This window comes from Alexandromys fortis, unplaced genomic scaffold (assembly GCF_014885135.2).
Source record: "Alexandromys fortis isolate MF-2015 unplaced genomic scaffold, M_Fortis_MF-2015_v1.1 scaffold_139, whole genome shotgun sequence".
NCBI classification, from domain to species: Eukaryota; Metazoa; Chordata; class Mammalia; order Rodentia; family Cricetidae; genus Alexandromys; species Alexandromys fortis.
Genome location: NW_026068020.1, coordinates 847,311 through 873,086, shown reverse-complemented (window position 1 = coordinate 873,086; position 25,776 = coordinate 847,311). Strand labels below are relative to the sequence as shown.

The 25,776-nt window shown below is 49.8% G+C and overlaps 1 protein-coding gene across 1 annotated transcript in view; it reads left to right on the top strand.

Annotated features, from left to right (window-relative positions):
• Positions 1-2,298: 2,298 nt before the first annotated feature.
• Positions 2,299-25,776, top strand: part of Twist2 (twist family bHLH transcription factor 2) — a 53,564-nt gene continuing 30,086 nt past the window's right edge. Inside the window, exon 1 of the mRNA XM_050163106.1 lies at positions 2,299-5,781. Coding sequence (XP_050019063.1) covers positions 5,264-5,746 — 483 coding nt within the window. The 5' untranslated portion in view covers positions 2,299-5,263 and the 3' untranslated portion in view covers positions 5,747-5,781. The remainder of the gene's footprint in view (positions 5,782-25,776) is intronic.

The window sequence follows — 25,776 nt, the reverse complement described above, 5'->3', positions numbered from 1 at the left end:
TGCTTCTGTCTGCCTTCAGTGTTCAGACCCATTCTCCCATGCTGGGGTCCTCACCCATTGAGAGCATCCTGAGAACGGGCTGTTTTCTTAGCAACTGTTCAGTGACTTCGAAGCATGCTTGGTAAGAAAGCCTGGCTACATGCTTGTCCCTGCTCTCTTGTCCAGCATTCCCAGAGCTGTGGGCCAACGTCCTAGCAGCACCAATGGTGAGCACCCGGACTTGTGTTTGACTGATGTTGCGATTCATGGATTTGATTGTATTGTATATGCTTCTATCCATGGCCATTATCCCAAGACCTTTTATCTTGCCCTGCTCTGGCTTGTGGAACCATATCTAGACTCTTCTCCTCTTAAGATTACCAAGTAGGCTGGGACAGATTCCTGTCCTCACCTTCCCCTACAAAAAGATGCTCCAGTCTGATGTGGTAAAGTTTGGCTCCAGACCTTGACCAATGGTCCATTCCTGCAGATAGCAGAAAGGTCAATAATCTTAGGTATTCCATGGGTCAGCACCAGGATGCCCATTGATAAGAAAATACAGGATGATCCCCAGTTCCACTAGAATCAGCATCACTACTTACCTCCTCTCAGATAATATCTGTGTCTGTTTCCTTTGTCTCTGGAAACCCTGACTCCCAAAGACATGAAACAATTACAGTTAAGGCTGCAGAGAAACAATGCTGATCTTGTCACTGGAAACATGAACACTGACAGTATCTTAATAGTCTCTCTTATCGTCCTGATGGAATGCTAGCAAGAAACAACTTAAGGCAAGAAGGGCTTCTTTTGGCTCATGGGTAGGAAGGCAGAGCAGCTGGAGTGGGGGTGGTGACTGACTCCATCAGGAAGCACAGAGAGACAAATGCCAGTGCTCAGCTCACTCTCTCCTGTGCCATAGTCTCACCCCAGCCCCTGGAAAGCTGCCACCTACATTCAAGGTAGGCTGTCTCTTCGGTTCAACCTCTCGGGAAAAGGCAGGTGTTGTCAGAGGCTGGTGTTTCAGCTGATTCTAAGTTCCACAAGCCAGGGCAGCGTCAAATCAAGAAGAAACGGGAGAAGGATGGTAGGGAGGGCAGGGATGTTTCTAGCCTTGACAGTGGACTAAACCCCTGGTAACAGCAAACACAGTGCTGCCGTAAGGTCACAGCACACACCCATTTGAAGGAGTTTTAAAAGCAGAATCTTTCTGACCTAGAGTGTACCTTGAACTTGAGTTCTAGTCCTTTGAGGTGTGACTTCAGTCTCTGTTATGTGACTTCAGTCATGGGGACGGGATTGGCTCTGAGGCTTTCTTTCTGGAAGACATCAGACTCATCCCTAGGAGTCAGTCATTCACTGGGAGACTTTCTTAAGCCTGGGATCTTAGGGTGAGAAGTAAATGCCTTTTCAGCTCCCCAGCCTGCCGATCAGATGCTCACACGGGGAGCGTTCTGAACTACGCAAACCCATCTAAGAAGGGCAACGACAATGGCACAGGGTAATGTCAACAAGCCAATAGCATATGATCCCACAAACAGTTCTAACATCCAGCAAAGCAATCTAAAGACTCCTACGGTTTACAGACAGGCCACCAGCTTGGCACAATTCTCAAATGTCCACCCCTGGAATTGGGGCTCCCATAAATAGAGTGTCATGTTCACTGGCCCTGTGTCTGAGACAATGATTCAAAAGAAAGGTACCTGGGTTCTTCTGTTGTGCAAATCACTGGCAAGCTGCTTCTGAGAGCAGTGAAAGAGCCAAGAAGGCATCTTCAACCTCTTGAGAGATGTTGCAGGGTCTGTTGCACAAATACTGGCTTCTGTCATCTGCTTGAGCTTTGCCTCACTCAACTCAAGAGGAGGTGACAACCCACCAGCTCACCAGCATGTACACACAGGAGCCCTGCTAAATGCCTGATCGCATCTCTCATAGCTTTACTTGGGGAGCCTGCAGGAGCAGACAGGTATGCTTACTGTACCTGCGATTCGACAAAAGGTAGCAGCTGTAGCGTTTGAACTCATATTTATTGCTTTCTATACAGCTTCTGAGGGATTGTAAAAAATATTTCCTGAGTATCAAGCACACGTTTTATTATCCCAATAAAGCCTAGGAGCCGTCTGATAGTGTCCTAGCATTGAAGACCATCTCCAGGTGACAGTTCTTTACTGTCACTAATACCTAGCCAGCAGCCATTAAGTTCACTGTGAAAACAGGGTGCCTGGTGCAGAGAAAACTATAGAAGAAGCTTTCCAAACTTCAGGCTGTATTTTTATTTAATAAATCGAGGTTCCGTGAAACAAAGCACACATTTTTACACACATGAAAAGAAGCGTTGACATGATTTTCCACATTCGATAATGAATAAATATACCAAGAACTGCATGTGTGCCATGAACCCTTATTGCGTGATATTTCACACATGTCTGAGTGAGCCTGGGTGGTCTGGGGGGGTATCCACACACAAACACGTTTTGTTCCTGAGTTATTAATACTTTGGTTTTATTAACCTTATTAAATCTTGGTTTGTAAAAGGAAAAAAATTCAGGCGATATCAATAGCCAGAATATTATTTCCCAATCCGGTTCCTTTTTCATTAGCGTTTCATTTTAACCAACCTGAGAGAAAGAGAGACCAAGTGTCACCTTGCCATCGCCCGGTTCACAACAACACTGGAGAGACTGTGGCATTGTCGATGTCTCTCTCTCTCTCTCTCTCTCTCTCTCTCTCTCTCTCTCTCTCTCTCTTTTGTATTTTCAAGTTTCAACTAAAGCAATGACTGAGAGAGAAGGGCAGGCCAAATTCCACCAGCAAGCGTTTTTCTCCGACTCTATACAATTTTGATTTGTTAGAAGTGTTTAAGATAGAAAAACCCCACCCCACACTGAAGAAGAGCAAAGACCTAAGAGAGCTGCTGGCTGGGAATCCACAAAAGGCTGGCCACCTTGGCCTGGGATAAAATGCCTAGCTCCTGGGTCAGTGGTTCTCAACCTGTGGGTCAGTAGCCCTTTGGGGGTCGCATATCAGATATTTACATTACAATTCGTAACAGTAGCAAAATTACAATTACAAAGTAGCAACACAGTAAGTTTGTGAATGGGGGTCACCACAACATGAAGGGAACCCCCATTTTTAGTGGCAGCTCTATGTTCTATGCAATGTCCCCACTCCTCATCCTCAGGCTGAACTGAGCCCTGGGCTGCTTGAGACCTGTGAGGAGGCTTCTCCCTTCCTCCTCAGCTATGCCCTCCGCCTCGTGGAGGAGGGGAAAGGAGAAGACAGAGTGAGAAAGAGAAACACGCAGACACAAAAGCTGGGAGGGGGCTGGGCTGGACACTGGAAGGCTTCTGTCAGGGAAAACACCCTTTGGTTTTAGGGAGTGGACAATACCACCTGATTTATTTAAGCCAGACTTTAAAGGGGGTCTGAGCTTGGGGTGGCGTGGAAGGGGTACTCCTCACCCTGGGTGATACAGGGTGGCAAAATTGACCTAGTTTTTCTGTACTCTTTCACCCGGAAGTTCCCAGAAAAGCCACCCCAGGCAGGCAGGAACCTGAGGTCTGGGTGTTCTCTTTTGCTCCTAAAATTAGCTGCAAATTTTTAAAAGAAGAAATCAGGCTACTTTGGGGCATTGAATAAAATATGGTCTTCCCAGAAGGCAGGACAGAAGGCACGCAGCCTGGGTCCGGCTGGGCACAGTGACTGAAACTTTAACTATCCTCTGAAGCCAGAGAGCATTTAGGGAACCGTCGTCTGCAAGTGGGCCTGCTCACCATGGAGCATTGCTCCCGGTGCTGCTGGTCCCCAAGAGCAGGGAACCAGGTCTTTGGTGAGAGTGCAAGAGGTGTCATACACAGCCCTTCCAGCTTCCCAAGACAGTGGTCTCAGCCCGCGGGCCCCACCTCGTGGCCCCGCCTGCCCCCAGGAGCTGCTGAAGCTGAGGAGTCGCTGGCCCCAGGTTCAACTTCAATAAGACCTAGCCAGCCCTTGATCACAGGGCTCCTCTGACAGCCATGCTCAAGCCCGGCCTAGTTGAGCCCGGGTCACCTGGGAATAGGTTCAAAGGCAAGGAAGCTGTAAACCACCTCCAGGCCCCAGCAAGAGCGGCCTGGCGAACAAAGAGACCCCAAGCACTTCAAACGCTCTGTCGCTGAGAGTCCAGATGGCAAAAAGGCCGTGGTCGGTGATGTCTGTTCACTAAGGCCTGGCCCAATGTTCTGCATCCCTGAGCACCCCTGCCGTAGCTACCCACCAGTGCCCAGAGCAGGGGACTTCAGGAAGGGCCTGCCTCTCCCTAATCTCCGAGTTCTGGGTTCACCACCCGCTCGCAAACGAAGCAGAGTGCAGAGACTGAGGCTGAGCCCTAAACCCGGACCCAGCACTTGGGCAGGGCCAGGCAGGCGGGCGTGGCGGGCACCCGGCGCTCCCGCAGAGGCTCGCTGTGGTACCTAGGCTTAAGGCATTAAGAGGTAGGGTCTGAAAAGGTGTCCAAACCGAAGTTCATCCAGAAGGTCGAAATTAAAAAGGGTCCTCCAACTTGCATTCTGGCCCGAGACGGGCGGCGTCTCTATGGATCCTAGAGGCGAGACTGTGGAGGTGGATATCTCTACCGACACGCGAGTGTCTGCCCTGCCCGGGGTCGTGGCTCTCTGCTTGCCTGCACAGCTCCACTCACTGCGGGCAGGATCGCGTTGCTGACGGTGAGGTCTCAGTGCGCGCCCAAAGAGGCTCCCAGCTGCGTCCTTGGTCCACGGTGCACATCTGGGCTTGGACTCGCCTCCTCCACCTCTCGTGGAGATCCTGAACCCGGGCAGGGACCAAATCTGCTCCACGAGGCTCAGACAAAGCCAGGGCCCGTTGAGTCTAGGATCAGCACCGCTGATTAGCGGCCCGCGGCTTAGGAAGCAGCGCAGACTGCACGCGCGGACCCGGCCTCCGAGATGCCGGCCATAGTTAGGGCCGAAAAAGAGGAGACAAAACTGAAAGTGCCGCCCCCCCTCCTTGGGGGGGGGCGGCCGGCGAAGGCCCCAGAACTTGTCCTGCCCCTGGCCACCGTGGCCAATCAGCGCGCCGCCCTCGTTCCTGACAGCTATTTAGCAACCCAGCCGGGATAGAGTTTCCAAAAAAGTTAGAATAACTTCCTCTCCCGGAGACCTCGGTTTTGCACAAGCCGGCCTCGAAATTAGAGACTTTGCAGGCGACCCAGGAGCCTGTGCTCCGCGGTCGCGGGCTTGGCGAGTGGCGTGCGCTCGGCGCCCCCCAGCCCCACGCGCGCCGGGCGGGCGCCATGGAGGAGGGATCCAGCTCGCCTGTGTCCCCCGTGGACAGTCTGGGCACCAGCGAGGAAGAGCTGGAGCGGCAGCCCAAGCGCTTCGGCCGGAAGCGGCGCTACAGCAAGAAGTCAAGCGAAGATGGCAGCCCGACCCCAGGCAAGCGCGGCAAGAAGGGCAGTCCGAGCGCGCAGTCCTTCGAGGAGTTGCAGAGCCAGCGCATCCTGGCCAACGTGCGCGAGCGTCAGCGCACCCAGTCGCTCAACGAGGCCTTCGCCGCGCTGCGCAAGATCATCCCCACGCTCCCCTCTGACAAGCTCAGCAAGATCCAGACGCTCAAGCTGGCCGCCAGGTACATAGACTTCCTCTACCAGGTTCTGCAGAGCGACGAGATGGACAATAAGATGACCAGCTGCAGCTACGTGGCTCACGAGCGTCTCAGCTACGCCTTCTCCGTGTGGCGCATGGAGGGAGCGTGGTCCATGTCCGCCTCCCACTAGCGCCGCGCCACCCACCTCCGGACCCGCACGCCAGGGTAGGTGCTGCGTGTGTTGGGCACCCACTACGCACGGGTTGGTGGGCGGGCGGGCCAGAGCATCCTTCATCGTGGAGATCCCTCAGGCCACCGCACGGGAAGGGTTGAGTTTCTCCACCCTGCAAGGATTGGCGGGAGATGGGAACATCTCTGTCCCGGAGGCAAGTCCGAGGCCTTTTGCCAGGGGCATCAGTTCGGAACCCTCCGGCTAGCGGCTCCCAAGCAGGGTCCTAATACACTTCTTGGACAAATGGTCACACTTCCCATTTTTGGTGGTTGGGTGTCTATGGGTGACCCCATGGGGAGCAGCTGTCAAAACGTCTTCTTCAGGCCAGCAAAGGCCGGGAGATGCTATGCCTTCTGGGTTGTGGCCCACTTGTTGCTTCGCGCGCATTCTGCGGCGCCACAGAGTCCACGCGTGGTGCAGGCAACCAGCTCTTTCTGACTGTAGTTCTGGCCCTCGCCTCGGATGCTAGAGCGTTCGAGCCCTATTTAGCCCTCCCATTAGGTACAATGATGTCGCCGCGGAGTTTACCTGAGAAGGCAGGGAGGTTTCTGTCCTGCGCTGGGGCTCCAGGGTCACAGCCATGAGAAGCAAATTGCTGGGCGCTAGGAGCGCAGGAGACTCCAAGCACTCAGGCCTGGGTTTGTACAGCGACATGGAGTCGCAGGATGCAGGCAGGCAGGTGAATCTTATTTAGAGTTGGGCGCCTAGCCTACCAGTCTTGAACTTGAAAAGACATAGAGGGGTCTTGCGCCGCGGTAAGCAACCGCAAGGGATCCAGCGGGGTAACAGGTCTGAGCATGGTGTGGTGGTGGAGGTAAAGAAGCAGTGAGCGCTAGGCCCTGCCTGGGGAGAAAGGCACTGGACACGCCGAGCCCTGGAAGGTGTGTTGCTCTCTGGAAGAGCATTTAGGACAGGACGTCCTGCGCCAGCTGCTTAGCAGACTCTCTAGGCAATCCCAGAGGCAATGTCTTCCAGGCAAGGCTGAGGGGCTCCGCTCTCTGGAGGCCTTGCTGAGATCTTTTGGGGGAGAGAGGTGTAAAAAAATCTTTCCTTCTTAATTTCCCTTCGATTTTTCACCCACGCATCTTGTACTATTTTTTTTAAATGAAAGTCTCCACTTCACACAGAAGAAATTTAGATGAATCACGATCAGCATGGCCACCCATTGTCCTAAACATCTATTTCTTTTTTTATCATTTTATAATATCTTGGAAGTTGCTGTTCTGGTTACAAAACGTTGATCTTATACAATGGGTTTCCTTCCTTCCTTCCTTCCTTCCTTCCTTCCTTCCTTCCTTCCTTCCTTCCTTCCTTCTTTTCTTCCATCCTTTATTCTTATCACCAAAAACTGTTTTGATGAAATAATCCCCCGGAATCATGACCATTTTATAGTCCTTAAGAAATGCTTTTAACCAAGTCACTTGTGGGAATCTTCCCGTGTCTGTCAAAAGCAGATGGGAATTGTCTCAGTCACGTATTTCTCTAAGAAAGCAAGTTTGGGTTGGCCAAGTACGCGAAGCTACGGAGGGATAATACATTAATTCTGGTTTTGCTGCCTAAATTATGAGCGTCCATTAGTTAACTTCCACTCACGCTTCATCCCGCCGTGATTCACAGCACGCTTGAGGAAGCAGGAGCAGATGAAATACGCCATCTTTTTTATACACACACACACCACATTTGTTTAAGGAGAATGTCAACAGTATTATTGCTAAGATAGCCCTTTGGAAAATTATTGAAAGTCAACACCGGGAGATGGATAGTACCCTGATGCAAGAATTTAGTGGAGACACTGAAAATTCAGTTTAAGATAATTCCTCTCTTCAAAAGCTTTGACCTAATCACATACTGCAATCAAATATGCTTTAAAACCCAAAATGCAGTATCTGTAATAAACAAATGAAAAATGTTAAGAGCTTATTTGGACAAAAAGGCATTAAACTATCAGATAACACATTGAGCTGGAAAGCAAGATACAGGCATGTTTACTTTTATATAATCGAAGACAACGACTAGCCAGGTATGCTGATGTCTGAACTCACAGAGGGTTCTTTCCAAATGCATCCACGTTTGATACACTGATGCTGGACCTGCCTTGGTTGTTAAGGAATACCTTTGTGTTCTTGCTGTTAACCCATTCCTCTTAAGGAGCATAAATACATTACTTTAGTCTCCTGGAAATGTTGCTATTTGCAATTAGTTATTTCTTTGTAACATTTCCAAGAAACATTCATTGTCTGCCTGGGGGCAGAGTGTAGCTAGACATTTCGGTAAAGTGTATATACTTTTAATGTTTATTGTGACATATTTCCGTTAACAACACAAAGCCTAAATTGTCTTTGACCATGGAGAGAAACATGGCCCAGTCCATGAAGCCCAGCTTATACTAAAGTTTATTCTGTCTTTACTTGGCTGGGTGTTCAAAATAGGTGCCGGAAGTCTTTCCAGTCAGTGGGACTTGACTAACTGAAAGAAGTCTCCGAAGAGGCCCAGAGTGTTTGTGAGATGCTGTAGACCCCTGAGCAGGGTCACGGTCACCGGGCCTGGGACAGGGAAATGCAGCCATTTCTCGTCCATAATTTATTCTACGGTCTTCGTCATGATTGTCTCCTATTCTGCCAACTCTGTATGGGTTTTCATCTTCAACCACTGCACTTTCTTCCTTCTTTCCTTGCTTCCTTTCTTCCTTTTTTTTTCTTCCCGAGCAAGTTTTGCTCCTATGGACAACATGTGTGTCCCCCAACACCTTTCAACCCATGTCAGCTTCTCCTGAGCTCTGGAAACTTGCTTCGCGGAGATGTTTGCTGCATCCGGGGAGCTAGTTAGTCTCCAAAGAAAACTCTTCCTGGAGAGGAGCGGAAATGCAGAATTGCTGCGGGGCTTTTGTTTGTGGAGTAGACCAGACCAAACAGCTGAGTTACCTGAAATACCAGTGAGACTGTCTTAAGGAATTCCCTACCGTGAGAGTTGCTGGGGGCAGCTGAACTTCTTAAAGAGCAACAGCATTTCCCTGCCTCCCATCTGGATGGTGTGGGGACTGGAAGAGTGGGTTCTGAGGTCCTTTGAAAATGTTGTCCTTTAGGGCAGTTGTCTGAAAATGCCTCCCTTTCAAACAGGTTGTAAGCCTGGAAGCATTGCGTCTTTCCCGAGTAGAAGAGGCACAGATACGGGGCTAATTTTGCCTGGCAAAGACATCATGAGGTCCACTCTTTGTGTGCAGGGCACTATAACTCATAGCTGGAGTTTAAATCTGGACTTTAAAAAAACTGATATTTTAATAAGCCAAGTTTAGAGGCTGCACTCTGTGGCAGGTTTTCGGCTTAGTACCAGCGTCCATCTAGTCTCCCTGGTGTCTTTAATGCCCAGTGAGTGGGGCAGGAGTGCGGGAGTGTGTTTGTTTCTTTTCTTGGGGGAAACAGAAGCTGCTCCAGAAAGCAGAGTGAACACAAAGCTCTCCCCCAGCCGTGAGTTCATGAAGGGAGGCTATAAAATTCAAAGATATGTAAATTACTGTAGCCAAGAAACGGAGAGGTGACTACAGAAGGAACAAGACGGAAGGGACGCACGCGTGGCTGTTTTCAAAAGCCAAGACAAGGCTCAGAAGTCAGACACTGCTTCAGAAGTGGGCATGGCCACCTGAGCCTACACATGTCATAAAACTGCAGGGCACTGAACACACACACACACACACACACACACACACCATGCACACACAGGAATAAAATGATAACACCTGAAGGTCTAGGGGCTACGAAGTTTAGACTTTGAGAAGACGCCATGCTCAGGAGAAATGAGTAAAAGCACAGAACCTCCTGAAAAATTAAAGTCATCCCAAAGTTAAAACATTTTAAAGTATTTATTGGCATATAATCATTTTCCATACACTGGGTTTCATGAAGACACTTTCTTTCAAGTATATCACTTCTTTGGTTATATTCATTCCCTGTACCCTCTCACTTCTCCCAATTCCCCTTCCCAGTAAAATAAAATTAAACATATTCTATAAAAATTAATCTCTGGTCCGGGCAGTGGTGGCTCATGCCTTTTATCCCAGCATGTGGGAGGCAGAGGCAGGCGGATCTTTATGAGTTCAAGGCCAACCTGGTCTACAAGAGCTAGTTCCAGGAGAGGCTCCAACGCTACAGAGAAACCCTGTCTCAAAAAACCAAAAAAAAAAAAAAAAAGTAATCTCTGAATTTAAATGGTCCAGTTTCATAAGGAATCATTACTACGTTTACTAAGTAATAAACTAAAAATCTATACAAACATACATTTTCCTTATTTGTGTTATTGGACTTCTGTATAGAACTTGAGGTCTTGATATAGTTTCAGTATATAATTAATTCGAAGTTTCCAAGCAAAGAGTAGCATTCCAGAAACATCAATTCCAGCAGGAGCTGACTTCCAGACTAGTAGAGAAAGCACTTTGCAAATAGATTTGTGGACAATTTTGTCTGAAAGGGAAATGTGTTTACTTTTGAGGATGCTAAGATCCTATTGGCTCAACATTATATTCATCAAAGTCACGTAAAATCCTTAAGGCTATCAGCTGGGCAGTGGTGGTGTACTCTTTTAATCCCAGCACACGGGTGGCATAGGCAGGCAGATGGATCTCTGTGAGTTCAAGATCAGCCTGGTCTACAGAGCAAGTTCCAGGACAGGTTCCAAAGCTACAGAGAAACCCTGTCTCGAAAAACAACAAACAAAAAAAAAATGTTTAAGGATAATTTAGAGCGATTCACCAAGTAATGTAAAGATTGAAGTTGCAGAGTTTGTGTGTGAGAGAGAGAAAGAGAGAGAGAGAGAGAGAGAGAGACAGACAGACAGACAGACAGACAGACAGACAGTAACAGAGACACAGGATGAGATTTCAAATCATGAACTTTGTCTTGAGAACACATTCATGTTTCCATTCTGCAGCCAGCCTTCCGATGTGGTTTAGCTATGTTTAACTTGCCTTAATTTCGTGTTTATTTGGATGAGAATGTTATGTTAGGGCTGTAATTTTCATGCTGGTGTAAACTGAGGCACAGTGGAACCCCTCCTCCCCAGTCCCCCTGCCCCCACCCCCGTCTTGATGATTACCAATGGTTGTCACATCAAAGGGAACCTTGGGTCAGAAGCTGAAGAGGTTAGCATGTGACTTTCCTCCAACACGCAGGAAAGCTTCGGTGCTCCTGGGAAGCTGTCGTGTGAACAGTGTTGGAGCAGTGTGGAAGGTTTTGTTATTGTTCCCTAAGTTTTGTTCTGAATCTTGCCAAGTCCTGTGATTATGAGTGAGACAGAGCAGGGCTGAGAACCCCAGGTTCTGGGTCTTTGGAGCCGCTCAGGGCTCAGCCCCTTCCCTGATGCTTGCCTTCATCATGTGACCAAGGGAAGATGGGACAACCCAGTCTCTGCCTCTTTAGAACTGTGACTTCAGTTCTGGGATCTCAGGAGAAGCATCTTTGACCTAGTTGAGCCCTTGAATTCTGTGGTTCAGTTTTCTGCCGCTTTCATGAAGTATGGGGTGAAACTCCGAGCTCAAGATCAGGCAGCAGGTTCAAAACCTGCCTGTCTAGCTCACATCCTACCTAAAGAGCATGTCCATCAAAGGCACATTTCGGGGAAAGATCTTCTGGAGTTCAAGTGTTTCCGGCTTATCTGGGGTGTGACTGGGAGGGGCTGGATTTGAAGGAAATCTCGACTCTCAGTAACCATCTTCCCAGCTCAGAAAGAGGCAGGCCCACTCGCTCCCTGTGTGCCGTTTCCCGCTGTCCCACAGGCAAGCGCCACCCTCTTTTCTTTTCTTTTCTTTTCTTTTCTTTTCTTTTCTTTTCTTTTCTTTTCTTTTCTTTTCTTATGTCTCTTTTTGTAGAATTTTATTTTTACTTTACGCATGTGGGTTATTTGCTTACATGTATGTCCGTGTATCACGTGTGTGTGTGCCTGCTGCCTTTGGAGGCCAAAAGAGGGCATCAGATCCCCTGGGGCTGGAGTTACATATGGTTATGAGCCACCATGTAGGTGCTGAGACTCAAATCCAGATCCTCTGGAAGAGCAGCCAGCACTCTTGACTCCTGAACCTTCAGTTTAGCACCCATGTACCCAGCCTTGCTGTGAGCCCTATTCAGAAGGTCCCAGAAAGTCTTGCTTGCTTGGAAAGCAGAAAGGGGCTGCCTTGTAAAACAAACAGACTCCAGAAAAGAAGCATAGCCCGCATTTGATAAGCTGGTGCTTTGCTGTCCTGTGGGTGCCTTTGAGTGCTCCGCTCAGAGCTAGCTCTCCCTGAGCGGAAATGCTCGCAGCCAGCGTTTTCTTTCCACCCCAACTAGAGATGAAGACTCTGGTCATCCCTCTGAGGTCTGTAAGTGGACTGGTTTAGCTGGGTGTGCCGAGAGATCAGTAGTCAACAGCCAGTTGCCTACCCTAGAAGATAAGAGTGTCAATGGTCTTTCTCAGACTCACACCCCAGGGGTTAAGAGGGGTGACCCCAGTGAATCAGGCCAGGTCACTGGCAGGCCTGGCAAACTTGACACTGACTGGGGCGCTTTCCGGAAACTTGTGCAAACTTTTAATCTTATTCTAAAAGAGATTGCTTTTCTTGACAAATAAAAGTGCTGCTACTATTTCTGTGAAAAATGTCTAGATGTCTGCAAAGTGGGAGAGAAAGGAGGAGGGGAGGCTTTTTTTTTTAGATTGAGCATCAGCATGACTCTGTTGATATGCTTGGGGTTGATATATGATCTGCATCTTCACTGGGATTTGCTTTTCCTGAAATCAATTGGTTTTGAATCACAGACTGCGTGTACACTGGCTCCTAACTATGACAATCAATCAGTGCAGGCCCAGCCACCAGGGTTCTCCTCTTCAAGAGCATCTGCTTTGGCTGCTACCTGCAGGTGGGGGCCTTCTAGTGAAGGATCTGGCTACTGAGTCTTTCTGCCTGGCGAGCATCCTTCCTTCTGCAAATTCTGTCCTTCTTCCTCTGACCCAGGGCACTGGATGACTCTTTAGTTAAGATGTCGGCTTCGTAAAAACGATTTACTGAGGTCCAAGTGAGGGTCCCCATCTAAAGGCAGTAGAGGAATACTCAAAGCCTGGTCTTAGGTCCCCCAGAGTGACAAGGCCACACCGGAGTGGCAAACATGCCCTCTGTAAGGATCCCATCATTCTAGAGTCCTGGGAGTTCATGCAGTGTGGACTGCTCTCCCAGACCCCAAGACCCACATGCGTGCTTGGAGGCCCCTCTTTTTAACCAGCGGCTACTCCTGCTTTCTAGAATGTTTTTTCTAACTAGTAGAACAAAATACCCCCAATCAGATATCTATATCCATATCTAAGAGACTTTTCTCTTCCAAAATGATTTGTTTTACCTAACCCCAGACTGCACAGGGGACCAGAATGTCCCTAGCCGCGCGTGTGGCAGAACAGGTAACCCCCCCTCAAGTGGAGCTGAGAGAGTTACGGGGTTGATCTTTCCTGGGCCGTCAAGGGCACGGCCATGTCACGTACGCAAGCTAGACTGTAAAGGTAGCGTGGACTTTGAGGGGGTGTTTCTCCAATCGCCAAATCGCTGGTCATTTCAGAACTCCCCTCTGAGCCATCTCCTCAGTATCCTCTAAAGAGCCAGGGGCATCAGAGTCCTCCTTCTCACCCCTCTGCTCGTCTCAGATACTGGTCTTAGGTCGCAGCCTCTCTCTGTGTATTACAGTCCAAAGGTGGGCAGTGCTGTGTGATTTCAGTACGGAACAACTTCCCTTCAGCACGGCCCCAGGGAACGTTGTACACTTTCGTGGGACGTTTATGATTCGTAATAGGAAGAAGCCCCCTTTCCCAAGAAGAACAAAGTCGTGAAAAAAACTGAGATATAAGCGGGGGGGGGGGCGCTCAGAGTGCAGTGAAATGGGTTCAATAGGGAATCGGGGATTCTGGGAAGAAAGCAGAAGACTTTAGGGTGTTCAGACTCCCCCTGCCCACAGTGTCCCATCCTCTCAGCCCAGGACTCCTCAGAGCAGCCGCTCTCAATCTGTGGGTCATGACCCCTTATTGGGGGGACGCACGACCCTTTTACGGGGGTCCCATATCAGGTATCCTGCATATCAGATATTTACATTATGATTCATAACGGTAGCAAAATTACTTTGAGTGAAGTTGTGAAGTAGCAACAAAAATCATTTTACGGGCCGGGGTCACCACAGCGTGAGGAACTGTGTTAAAGGTTGAACTGTATTAGGAAGGTTGAGAACCACTGAGATTGAGGAGACAGAAGTCTATCAGAACAAGCCTGCTCCACCTTTCCAGAACAATAGCAGTACAATGCCTCAGCAGTCCTGTGGGCACAGGCTGGTCCAGGCTAGACCACTCCACATGGTCCAGAGCCTTGGCCTACTGTTGGCTTCCAGGGAAAACTACAGCAGTCGTCCTGTTTCTGAAGCCGCTACCAGAACCAAAGGCCTCACCATGCCAGAGAAGGCTGAGGTCCTCAGAACAGGAGATGGGATCCTGGGAAGAAGGCTTGAATGGCCAGGGGCCAGAAAAGACCCTTTGGAGACAGTGGAGGCAGTGAGAGTAAGCCCCCAAGGGCCGTGTACAAAGAGCTGTCCCGCTACCCTGGCATCATCTCTAGGGCCTCGAAGCCTTGCGCAGACCCCATCCCTCTCTGAGTGTGAACCCAGTGCCGTCAGCCTCCACAGAGCTAAAGAGAGGAAGCGGGAAGTAGTTATTCAGTTTACTGTTCTCTCCCGGATTTAATAACCATAGGTACAGTTCCACGGTCGCCGATGCTTCAAAAGCCACTGCGTTTGAGAGCGACTTGTAGAGGAGACCCTGCCAGGTGCTGCCGAGACACAGAGAAAGCGGACACAGACCACCCGGTAGAGCAGGAAGGTGCCACGCAGAGGCTTTCCTAAAGTCGTCTCCTGGTCGAGTGGCCCGTGTTGCGCAGCTCTGTGTTTACAGCGTGCTTTGTTCAATGCCAATTATGTAGTTTCACTTTTTCTGCCCAGAGAGAGGGAAAGGGCAAGCGAAGACAAAGCAGATCTCCCCGAGTGTCTGTCCTTGGGTACCGCCTGGGCCCCTCCTGCGTGGTGCCTGCCGAGTGCGGCCTCCGGGAATGAATGCTTGCGGCTGTGTGTGAGCGGCGTGACTCCACACAATGGATTTTGCAATTAATTTAGGTCACTGTTTCCAGAATAAATCACATGTGATTCTTTCCCTTCAGAAACCTCTGACGTGGTATTTTTCTAATTTAGGAGCTTTTAATTAGACAGAAACCAAAGTCTGTTGCCTTTGTGGGAAGCAGGCTGGTTCCCCGGGGGCCTTCTCAGGCAAAACCGTCTGCCTTCTATCTATCTGATGGATCGAGAATGAGACAACCGAAGTCAGGCATGGAGTAAGGGACCCTTTTCTGTTCCCAGGTGTGCAGTTTTCTGAGGTGTTTCTGTGTATGTAGGAGGGCTTTCTGGGTCTCAGTTTCCCCATTTGTAAAATAGCCCTTCAACTACCAAAAACTCTGAGTGCCAATCTCGTTCAGCAGCTCCATCACGGATACATGATGCGGAGCCTTGAAAACAGGTGTGCCCATGGAAGCCTGTACATGTGTAGATATGTTCACCACAGCTGGAAGGCAGAAACAGCACCCGTGTCTATCAGCTCAGGAGGGGATGCATAATAGGACTTCCACCTAGACACAGGAAGAAGGCCAGACTGCTAGGGTTCACCTTGAAAAAATGCGAAGCTCCAGAGATGAATTGAAAAAGGCCACATCTTGTACAATTTCGTTTACACGAAGTGTGTATAAAGGCGGAAAACTGATTGGAGGCGGCCAGAGGCTGGTGTCAGGGAAGTGAGGTGACGGCTCACAGGTGTGAGATTTCTACACGAAGTGAGGAAAATGTTCTGGAGTGTTCTAGTGATGGTGTTTCCATAACAGGGATGCATTCGACCCTATAGTTATGGAATATTTAAAAATGTTTCAAGTCACAGATTTTGTATTCTGTGTATTTCTCTTTGCCACCCCCACCAACTCCTATGTCAGAAATTCTGGTATCCTACCCTCCTTTGCCTCTGACTGAAGAAAGATGTCTGCTCAAGCTCTCCCAGCCTGACTGACTTCCTGAACTCTGAGGGCTGGGGTAGAGTAGAACACCCGCTGACAAGGGTAGGGAACATTTTGTATGTTGGTAATGAGGTGGCTGAAGGTGGCCTCGCCCACCTTAGTGTCAGGACAGACCCATGTGGACTAGTCTGTCCACCTAAAACGAAGACCACTTCAGACTGGTGTATAGATAGAGACCCTCCAAGCCTTGGTACCAACAGCAGGGACAGAAGATCCCTACCCATCCTCTGTGTAGATGCTGTTCCCAGAAGGGAGGGACACCAGGAAAGAGGCATCGTGTCATTCAAGGCAATTAGGTTTTCTTTCCTTTGCACCTTTCTTTTTTTTTTTTTTCTTTCCTTCAAGACTGGTTAATTCTGCTGTGTTCCAAGTATGTCCTTGAGACATCGTCACAGCCACCCAGCCAGCCAAGAGGAACGGACTGGAGGGCTCTGCACTTTTGTAGACAGGGTTCAATTCTTTAAAAAAATATTATATTTACTATTTATTTATCTACTTCTAATCTATCCATCCTTTCATCCATCCACCAATCCTTCCATCCATACACCCACCCATCCATCCTTCCATCTGTCCATCCATCCATCCATCATCTATGTACTGTGCGAGTGTGCCACAGCCCATGTGTGGAGGTCAGAGGACAACATGCGGATGTTGATTCTCTTACTCATCATGTGCGTTCTGGGAACTGAACTTAGGTTCTCAGTCTTGATGGACAGTGCATTTACCTGCAGGGTCATCTCACAGGTCCGCAGTCTTGATTCTCTACGAAAGCCAACACTTTGGGTAGTACCACTTGGTTGTACCATGCGCTGTAGTGCAGAGATAATTTTTGAGAATCTGGGTAGAAAGGACTTTTCTGCACATCCCCAGGAGGCTGCCAGCAGACAAACTCACCTCATGTGACACTGTTCCCCCCACCTCCATGCTCCCCCGACCCCAAGGGAAGGAGAGATCCGAAAGTGTAGGTGGAACAGGAGTGGCCTGAGACCCTGGTTAAGTTACGATGTTGGCTTGATGAAAGAACTGGGTCGTTTTACACTATAGCCACTGTATGGTCTTGCACCCCTCTGTTCCTGCCCTTGGTGAGCTCCCCTGCATCTGTGGGACTCTGAACTACAGATGGATGCATTTGGTTTGCTGCACACTGCTTACCTGCATGGCCAGCGCACACACTTGTTTTCTTAGGGACGCTGCCCTTTTCTCCATCCACTTTAGCTTTTCAGTCACTCAGCAGAGACTCTGTCACATCCGCCCCTGCTTACATGCATCTATGTACCATCGCTCTCCTCCTGTGACTTCCAGAGATGCCCTACAGGTGACATGAGCCAGGTCAGCACGCTTGGGCTTGCAATTCCCCCTCCTTCTTTGCCCTTGTTCATCACTCTCCCCAAGCGGAGGGCTGGTGGGAAAATAGCCACTCAGTCAGCTTTCCCCTCAGCATACCTGTTCCAGAGACCTGAAAACAAAGTCAGACTTGTTGGTGAATCCCCAAGGGGCACATGGATTTTGTCCTCCGGTTGCATTTGGTAGGGATAATCACCTGTCGCACCATAGACAGATACAGTTGGGACATTGAAGCTACTGTCCTCCAGGTCCCCACGGTGTCTGTTCACGGTGGAACTCTCTGGCTCCCAGTTTCTCTAGCTGCCCATCCTAAGTGTAGCAGCTCAGGTCCCAAAGAGTGACTTCCACCCCATCAAACCTTAGCCTTCTATAGGCCAGAAACTGTGTCAATCATGTCTAAAACACAGCTGAGGTCTTCAGACAGCTGTGAGGAAAAGCTGCCGGAAAGACAGAAGGTGTTTCCTCAGCATTTCTGTCCAGGAACATCCCCTGTGGTCTACTTTACAATTGGTCCATTTTCCCAGTAGACAGTGGACAAACAATGGTGACTTAGAAAAGATTAGCAAAAAGAGGCATTCACAATAATTTAAAAAAACTAATTAAAGTGCAAAATTTCAATGATAATACAGGAAAATGTAAATAAAATAGGCAGATGTTATGGTTCATTTAGATGAAAACATATGGTCATTCTCAGAATTGAGAAAGGCGGGGAGCAGGCCTTGTTTCCCGTCCATCCCTGCCCTGGGAGATAATCATGCAATTTGCCTTAGAAGAGTTTGGTGTTTTTGGGTTGGGAATATCTGTTTTCAAAGCGCTTTCTGAATTATCTGCACTACCGCTTTTACACTGGTGGTGGAAGTCAGGGCCTTGGAGCGTGAGGCAGGTGTTCTGCCCTTGAGCCGCACCCCAGCTGGAGAACCCTATGGACCAGCAACACTGTTTCTAGGAATCCTGCTAGTCTGTGGTTCTCAGCCTGTGGCTCTCGACCCCTTTCGGGAGTTACATGTTTACATTTGGGAGTAATGTTTACATTACGATTTATAATGGTAGCAAAATGGCAGTTACAAAGTAGCAAGGAAATAATTTTATGATGGGGGTCGTCACAACATGCGGAACTGTCTTAAAGGGTCACAGCATTAGGAAGGCTCTAACCACTGCTCTAAGTGAATAACAGCAGGTTTGCCTAACAACAAAGAAATCCACACAGTGTTGTTCCCACTGGTGAGTTCTGAGATGCCCTGAATCACAGTCTAGCCGCACATCAGGACTCTCCACATCCACTCAAGAGACATATGTTTTGAACAGAAGCCAGTTAGTATGAAGGGACTGTTTACAGGGTGGCGATGGTGTAGTCCCAGACTGGAAATTCTAAGCATGCTCCAGAGAGAGCTGCCAGATGGCGGGGGATGGGGGTGGGAGGGTCACTGGACAGATATCCCGGGGGATATCTCCCTTTCCTCGTGTTTTTCCTCACAGCTGATTTCCCTGTCCGCGGGGACACAACTGAAGTCCCTGGTGCCTGCAGATAGTATGAGACTCCATGCACACAGCTTCCTCCTACCCAAGGCACCATAGGGCTTCATTCATAAATTTGACACAGCGGGGAAAGTAATAATAGTCAATAACAAACACAGAACAGTCATGTGAACCCCCCTCCCCCATCTTCATTTCTACTATACAAAGTAGCAAACCCCTCTGGCTGCCATACACTGAAGTAGCCTGAAACCATGCGCAGTGAGCCCGGGATGCAGACCACCATGCTTTATAATGGCGGGCAGGTATCACTTTCGCTATCTGGGAGCACAGACCCAGAGTTGGTCAGTGGTTCTTACAGACCGAGGATGCCCACTAGCACTTCTTCCTACAGAATAGGCTGGCCACCCTCTTTTCCCACCTCCACAAAGCAGTGTGCTCATCACACCATCTCAGTGCCCCCTCCCCAGGGGATGGGTTCTCACTAGAACTTGCTTTCAGCATCTTCTCTACATCTACTGAAGTGGTACAGGAAGGTGGCTCAGTGATGGAGCGTGGCCGAGCATGCTGCAGGCCTTGGATGTGTTCCCTAGTCATACGACAAAAATTAGAAAGTGGCCTTTTGAGAAACATCATCACATTTTTCTCAATCCATGGGCGACCCTGTGCAAGTCCTCACACAGTAACTGTGGGGTTAATCTGGGGGCATTCCCCTGCCTTAGGTCACCAACATAGCTCACACTCTCCCCTTAACCACAGGAGCTGCAGTTTTGACTATGAGGCTGCACCTTGAGCTCCACCTGCCAGGGCCATCTGCCACTAAGTCCTTGGCTGGTGCTCAGCTGTAGGACAGATGCCACGCCCCCACGTGCCCATCTTCTCACTGGCAGGCCGACCTCAGAACTCTGGTTTCTCTCTGCAATCTCTACTCTTCTGTGTGCTCATGACTGCGGAGTGTGGAAGCAGGCCAGAAACAGGAAACAAGCACGCATAAATGAACTCACTGACCACTCCCCTGAGCCATGCCGGGAAGAATGCTCTAAAGCCACCTCAGTCCAGGAGCAGGAAAGGAGTCGCTCACCTGCAGGTGTTTGTATTGCCATTCCATGGGGTAACAAGCTAGCCACCCAGCACCCAGGACCCAGCCTGGTGTTCTGTGTGGCAGGTGCTTAGGACCTGGGAAGGCTGGCGACACCATGTACACTTAGCTTCTGACTGGGGGCTGGGCCCCCCTGTATGTATCCATTTTCCTGGGGCCTGTTCTCTGCAGCCCCTGCATGGAATAAACCACCAGCTCACTCCCTGGGGTTGAATCGTCTCCTTTTGGAATCTTAAGCGTATTCTAATTTTTTTTTATTCCTGTTTTCTTTCACACATTTGACGCATACTCCTGGCAAATTCTAGGGCCACACTTGCCAGATGACCAAATCTTTTTCAGCGTAATGACTGACATTTTTGTGAGTTTCCATCAGCAAGGTGGGAAGTGGCCAGAGGTGATGGACAGGCTCTCCCACACTCAGATCCTCTCTAACGTGCTCTCCACCATAAACACGCCAAGCGCTCCCAGGCCTGTACCTTGGTCCTTGATCCAAAACCGCGGGTTCCTTTTGTAGAGACCTCAAGGAAGCAAGAAGTTAACGGCTGGGGTCAGTCCCCTGTAGGGGCCTCGTCCTTGAATCAGAGCCCTGGGAGCAGGGTGACTCAGAGCAGGAAAGTCTGACTGATCCCGGGGGTGCAGGGTGGGAGGTGGCTCCCAGCTCTAAGGATGCCCCACCCAACTCAAGAGCCAGGTCAGCCCGAGGAAGGGAGATCAGGGTGGAAGATTGGACCTCACTGGAACAGAAGCAGTGGGTACTCGGGAGCCTGCTATCCCAGTGAGCAGAGGTCTTATGTGAGGTGCCTTGAGGTGCTCTGATAATAGACTACTATAGACGTCTGCTCTGGGGTTGTCGATGCCTGGGCTACACAGACACATAAGCCACCCCTCCTGCATGTGCCTCCGCAGTCCTTCTACCTAGACCCTGGGAAACACTGGCTGCCCAACCCCTTTCCTGAGCACCGAGTACCAGAGCACCATGTTGGTGAAATATCCTCCTGTCTTCTCCCTCCCCCTCCCCCCGACAGCATCCAAAGCATGGGATATGGATGAGTTTGGGCCTTTTACCAAGAAAGATAAAGGCTTCTGGAGTCTCCCAGCATGCAAACTTCAGAGGTCCTGGCTGCGAGGTGGCCATGAGTCCCTTCTCTTGGATGGCTCCCGAGCACACAGCAATTTTGCTCTGCAGAGTCCGAGGGCCAGAGTGGGTGCAGTAGCATAGATGGCCAGCACTGTTATAATGTGTTTCAGTTCAAACAGGCCCAGGGATGCTGGGGCTTCCTCGTTCCACAGATAGGGAAACTGAGGAAGACTGCACTTCAAGCAGATTGCCTAGAAATTCCATTTTCCTCCTGAAATGTGTCCCGGGTTCTGGTTTTACAAATGTGACACAACTTTCCCTCCCAGCTGTTATGTGTAGTCTTAAGGGTGAGAACCTGCCTGCATCACAGCCGGGACCTTGCTGGCATTTCCTATCATCTTGTCAACTGCTTCCAGGTGACACAAAGTGTTCACTGCCAGGAGGAGATAGAATGTGTGGCCCAGCACTGGTGTCACCCCCTGTGTCCATGGCCCTGGAGATCTACCCCCCAAGTCTGCAGATTAGGCCTTTATACTCACAGGAGTCAGGGGAGAGCTGAGCACAGAGTAGCTGGTGTGTGCCGTCCGGGGGCTTGTCTTCCTGATGTGATGTGAGAAATCAGCTCCTTTCCCCGCCAGAAGCCCTTGAAAGCCTCAGCAGCAAATCCCCTTCCACGTGTAGGGTGAATACCAATTCGCATGTCTCCTTGACAGGAGCCACATCCCACTGTTGTGCCTCGTTGCGTTTGTTTCTCTTGGCTGTGACAAATGCCTGGCAAGGCAGCTCCAGGAAGGAAGGGCTCGTTTTGGTCACTAAGGGAGGCTGCTTTCCATCACGGTGAGGAAGGCATGGCGGCTGGAACAGGAGGTGGCTGGCCTTGTTGTATCCATAGTCAGGAAGCAGAGAGATGAATACAGGTGCCTTGTCCCCTTTCTCCTTTTTATTTACCTCCCCCCCCCCGCCCCTCATCCGAAGAATATTGCCACCACACTTAGGAGATGTTTTCAATGCTCAGTTATAACTCTCTGGAAAAGCCCTCACAATCATGGAGGTGTATCTCCTAGGTGACTGCAAGTCCAGTCAGACCGACAAGGAAGATGTCAAGTGTGATCAACATGCCCCTTCCAGTTATGGAGATTTTCCGTTTCCCTGCCTAGTAGTGTTTAGCCGGGACAGGTGATCTCCTTCCTGACCCTCTCTGGCTGTTCCTCATACTGTCACCTGCACACAAGCTGACCTGACTCACACTGTTCCTGAAGCAATAGGAGCTGTGTCCCATAGGGTGTGTGGCATTGCTTGCTAAGTGTTGGTTCCTTTACCCTCATGCCCACTGCCCAGCAGTTTGGCCAACCTGAATGACCTTGCTCCATCTTCCCTCTGCTCTACATGGAGTCTGACTTCTCCACTGTGTCCAGTGCCCATGAGAATAGGGTGGCAGGGATCCAGGTGCCGGTCCCTAAAACATGGCATTCTCATGGTCTGTGACTTTGATGTTCTGCCACTTAGCTAGAACACTTCTCTGGTCCTCGCCAGTACCTGCCTCCACCCATGGGGGAGCTCTAGTCATCCTGGTCGGCACTTATTTTAACTGTCTGGGCTTCCTGGTCATAGAACAGCTTCTAGTGATGGTCCTTAGCCATGACATCCAGGGTGTCTCTGTCAGAGTTATTGTGAGTCCACATCTCGCTGTCTTCCCCAGGAGGGAGACGTGGACAGGAGAATATTGGAAGGGTTTGGTGCATGCACAGAAAGAGGCTGAATCCCATACACAGGCTGGACATGTGTATGTGTGTGTGTGTGCCTGAGTGCATGTGTGTGCGCATGTGTGAGTACGCGCGCACACACACACACACACACACACACACACACACACACACACACTCATGTGAAGCTTCACCACTGGCCAAGAGCTGAGAACCAGAAGCTAATGAGGCAGGGCCCTTAGGATGGGTGGAGGGTTGTGGCTCAGAGAAGGCTAAGGGAGGCTTTGGGCAAGGTTCTGGGATCAAACAGAAGGACGGGCAAAGGCTGCAGAAGATGGGCCAAAGCTGAAGATCAGCAGCAGCAGCAATGTCAGAGACCCCCCGTCTGGAGCAGCTCAACAAACAAGCAAAAGACAGATGCAATAGAACCAAAGTTCCCAGGAAAATCCAGGCTGTAAAGACAGTGGGCATTGTCCAGTCACCTTCCGGTCTGTGTAGTGACCACTGAAGGGTCGCTGTCCTGCTGACACCTGCCCCTGGAGTCCGTGTGTACTGGTCCAACTGTGGCTTCCTACACCTGGCTCCGGACTCCTTGAAGGAAAGGCCCTGAGATCTTATCAAGCACAACAGTCTAGAACAGAGCGCAGGGAGGACCTGACATCAGAGGCCCCACGCTTCCAGCATGCTCTCCTGGGAGTCGCTGTCCTACGGTGACACACACTGGGCTTTGTTGAGTTTCACAGTCCAGGCAGTATTTGAAAAGAAAAGTGCCTAAACCTGTTTACTAAGTCCAGAAGTAGATCAGGGAGTCTCAGCAGGGCAAGGGGTTCAGCCCACAGCAGTCAGAGGTACAGCCACACTAGCTACCAGTCACCTTCCAAGCTACCCCCAGGAAACCCAAATGGCATTTTCTGGGGTTTGAGGGAGACAGGTGGGCATCTAGGCAGTGCGGGGTGACTGCCGCAGACTCAGGACATCTAGGCAGTGCGGGGTGACGGCCGCAGACTCCGTGTAGTCTTTGCTGATTGTCACGCCCTAGAATCGGCTATGTTAGAGTGAGCTTCAAGAGGCAGAAAGTAAGTCTCCAAGTGGCCAGCAGGCATTGGGTGTCCAGGCCACAAACTAGGACAGGATCAATCATTCTGTGTCCCATAGGGTGGTGTTGAGGTTTGTGTTACCCTAGTGTTTGGGAATGTTTGGGATAAAGAAGGAGAGTGCTTGATGACTTGGCCTGGCCTAAGGGTTCTGGTGGGATTAGCACCCTGAGAGAAGGCTACGGGGGCTTAAGGAATGGCAAAATGGCAGGTCATCAGGAGCAGCTAGCAAATGACTTAAGGATTTCCTTACAAAAGATGAGTCTGGGGGGGACAAACAGAGAGAGAACTCCAGCAAAGCTGCCCTTGAAGTGGGCAGAAGGTTTGCGCGGGGTGGGAGTTGACTCCTAGCGCAGAGAGGAGCAGTTTACGGAAGGAGTTTGGGGAAATAAAGGACTGGTTCAGATTGCTGCTGTTGCTGTCTGTGTGCTGCTGGGGAGACAGAGTTTACATTCGATAGAAGAGCAATCTGGGCTCTCAGCTAAACTGACAGAGGGCAGGCAATAAAGTCAGAAACAGTCTGCCACCATGAAGCCTTAAACCGCATTGGAAAATCTGGGAACGGTGAAAATGCCACACGTGGAATGGGAAGAAACACTCACCGGTCATGGGTCTGATAGAGTTAATACCCAAGGGGCTGGGGAGATCCCCATCAATCCCCAGCACCCACATAAAAGTCTCTGTGTGGGGAAACACACCTGTAACCCCAGCACTGTGGAGCAGATACAGATCTCACAGCTGAGACGGGGAATTTCAGGTTCAGGGGAGATTGCATCTCAAACTGTAAGGTGGAGAATAGAGGAAGACACCTGGTATCATTCTGTGTCCACACGGGTGAGTGCACACATGCATAGGCACACACGACACACACATACACATATGTACATGCATAAATACACATACACACATATAAATGCACAAGTATACACAATTATACACACACACACTTATGTGGGTTAATATTCAAAACATATAAAGAATTCCAAAGATTCAACAATTAAAATCAGACAATCTGAATCAAAAATGAGTCAAAAAATGTGGATAGGCATTTCCCCAAAGACGAAAAAAAGACCAGCGAGCCCATGAGATGCTCCACACCATGGCTGACATTCAGAGAAGTGCAAATGCAAACCACCATGAGATTCCACCCATCTCTGGGAGGAAACTTCTAGCAAAGCAAATAAAAGAATCATTAGCAAGTGTTGGAGAAATGACCTGGTCATGGAGGAGCCTCTTCAGGTACCCACAGAAGAAGCAGCTTGCCATGGCAGTCACCACAGACAGGCACCTGCTGGCAGGTGGACGGATGGGTGTGAACCAGCATCCAGGGCAAACACAGGAATCACCCCAAAGCTTTTAGGCACGTCCAGTCAACATGTCCCACTATCCTTAGTTTTTTAGCATTTTCTGCTGTTGCGAAAGAATAGGATGCAACTCAGTTGGTTGTTTCAGTGTCCACAAATGTGGAAGTGAGGAGAGATGGTGCTTGTGAACCTGGGGTGCCCGCAGCAAGTGTAGAGTGTGCCGTGTGTGATGTCATGGCTCTGAACTTGTATACGGTAGTGAACCTCCAGGCAGGCTCCAGAGACAGCAACATCAAATGTGGTATTAGACCTCAGCTTCCCTTGAGGGAGCAGAGAGCCACATCCTTCTAGTCCCCATCCTCTGATACCAGGTTTGAGGAGCATTCCCAACAGGTCCACTCCAGAAATCTCTCAGAGACAGAAGGACCCAGAGCCCAAGGCTCTACCAGTATGACCAGCCTTTCTAAACCATCTCCAGTGTGGACCCAGGCCATGAGCTCATGACCTGAAGGTTTCTGTAGAGGGAGCTAGCATGGTTGCTTGTCTAGCTAACTATCAGAAGTGTTGCGAGCATGTGATGGGACCCATGTCTGCTCCCTGAATATGCCTGTCTTCTTCGTCCACCGGTACATGCTGTTGATATAGTGCAACACGCAGCACACCCAGCCCCCAGTCACTGTGGAGACTCAACCTTCTCCTTTGGAAATATGTAGCTCTGCTTCAGGTTAGAAATTACTAGAAGAGGCCTGGAGGTGGTGGCTCATGCCTTTAATCCCAGCACTTGGGAGGCTGAG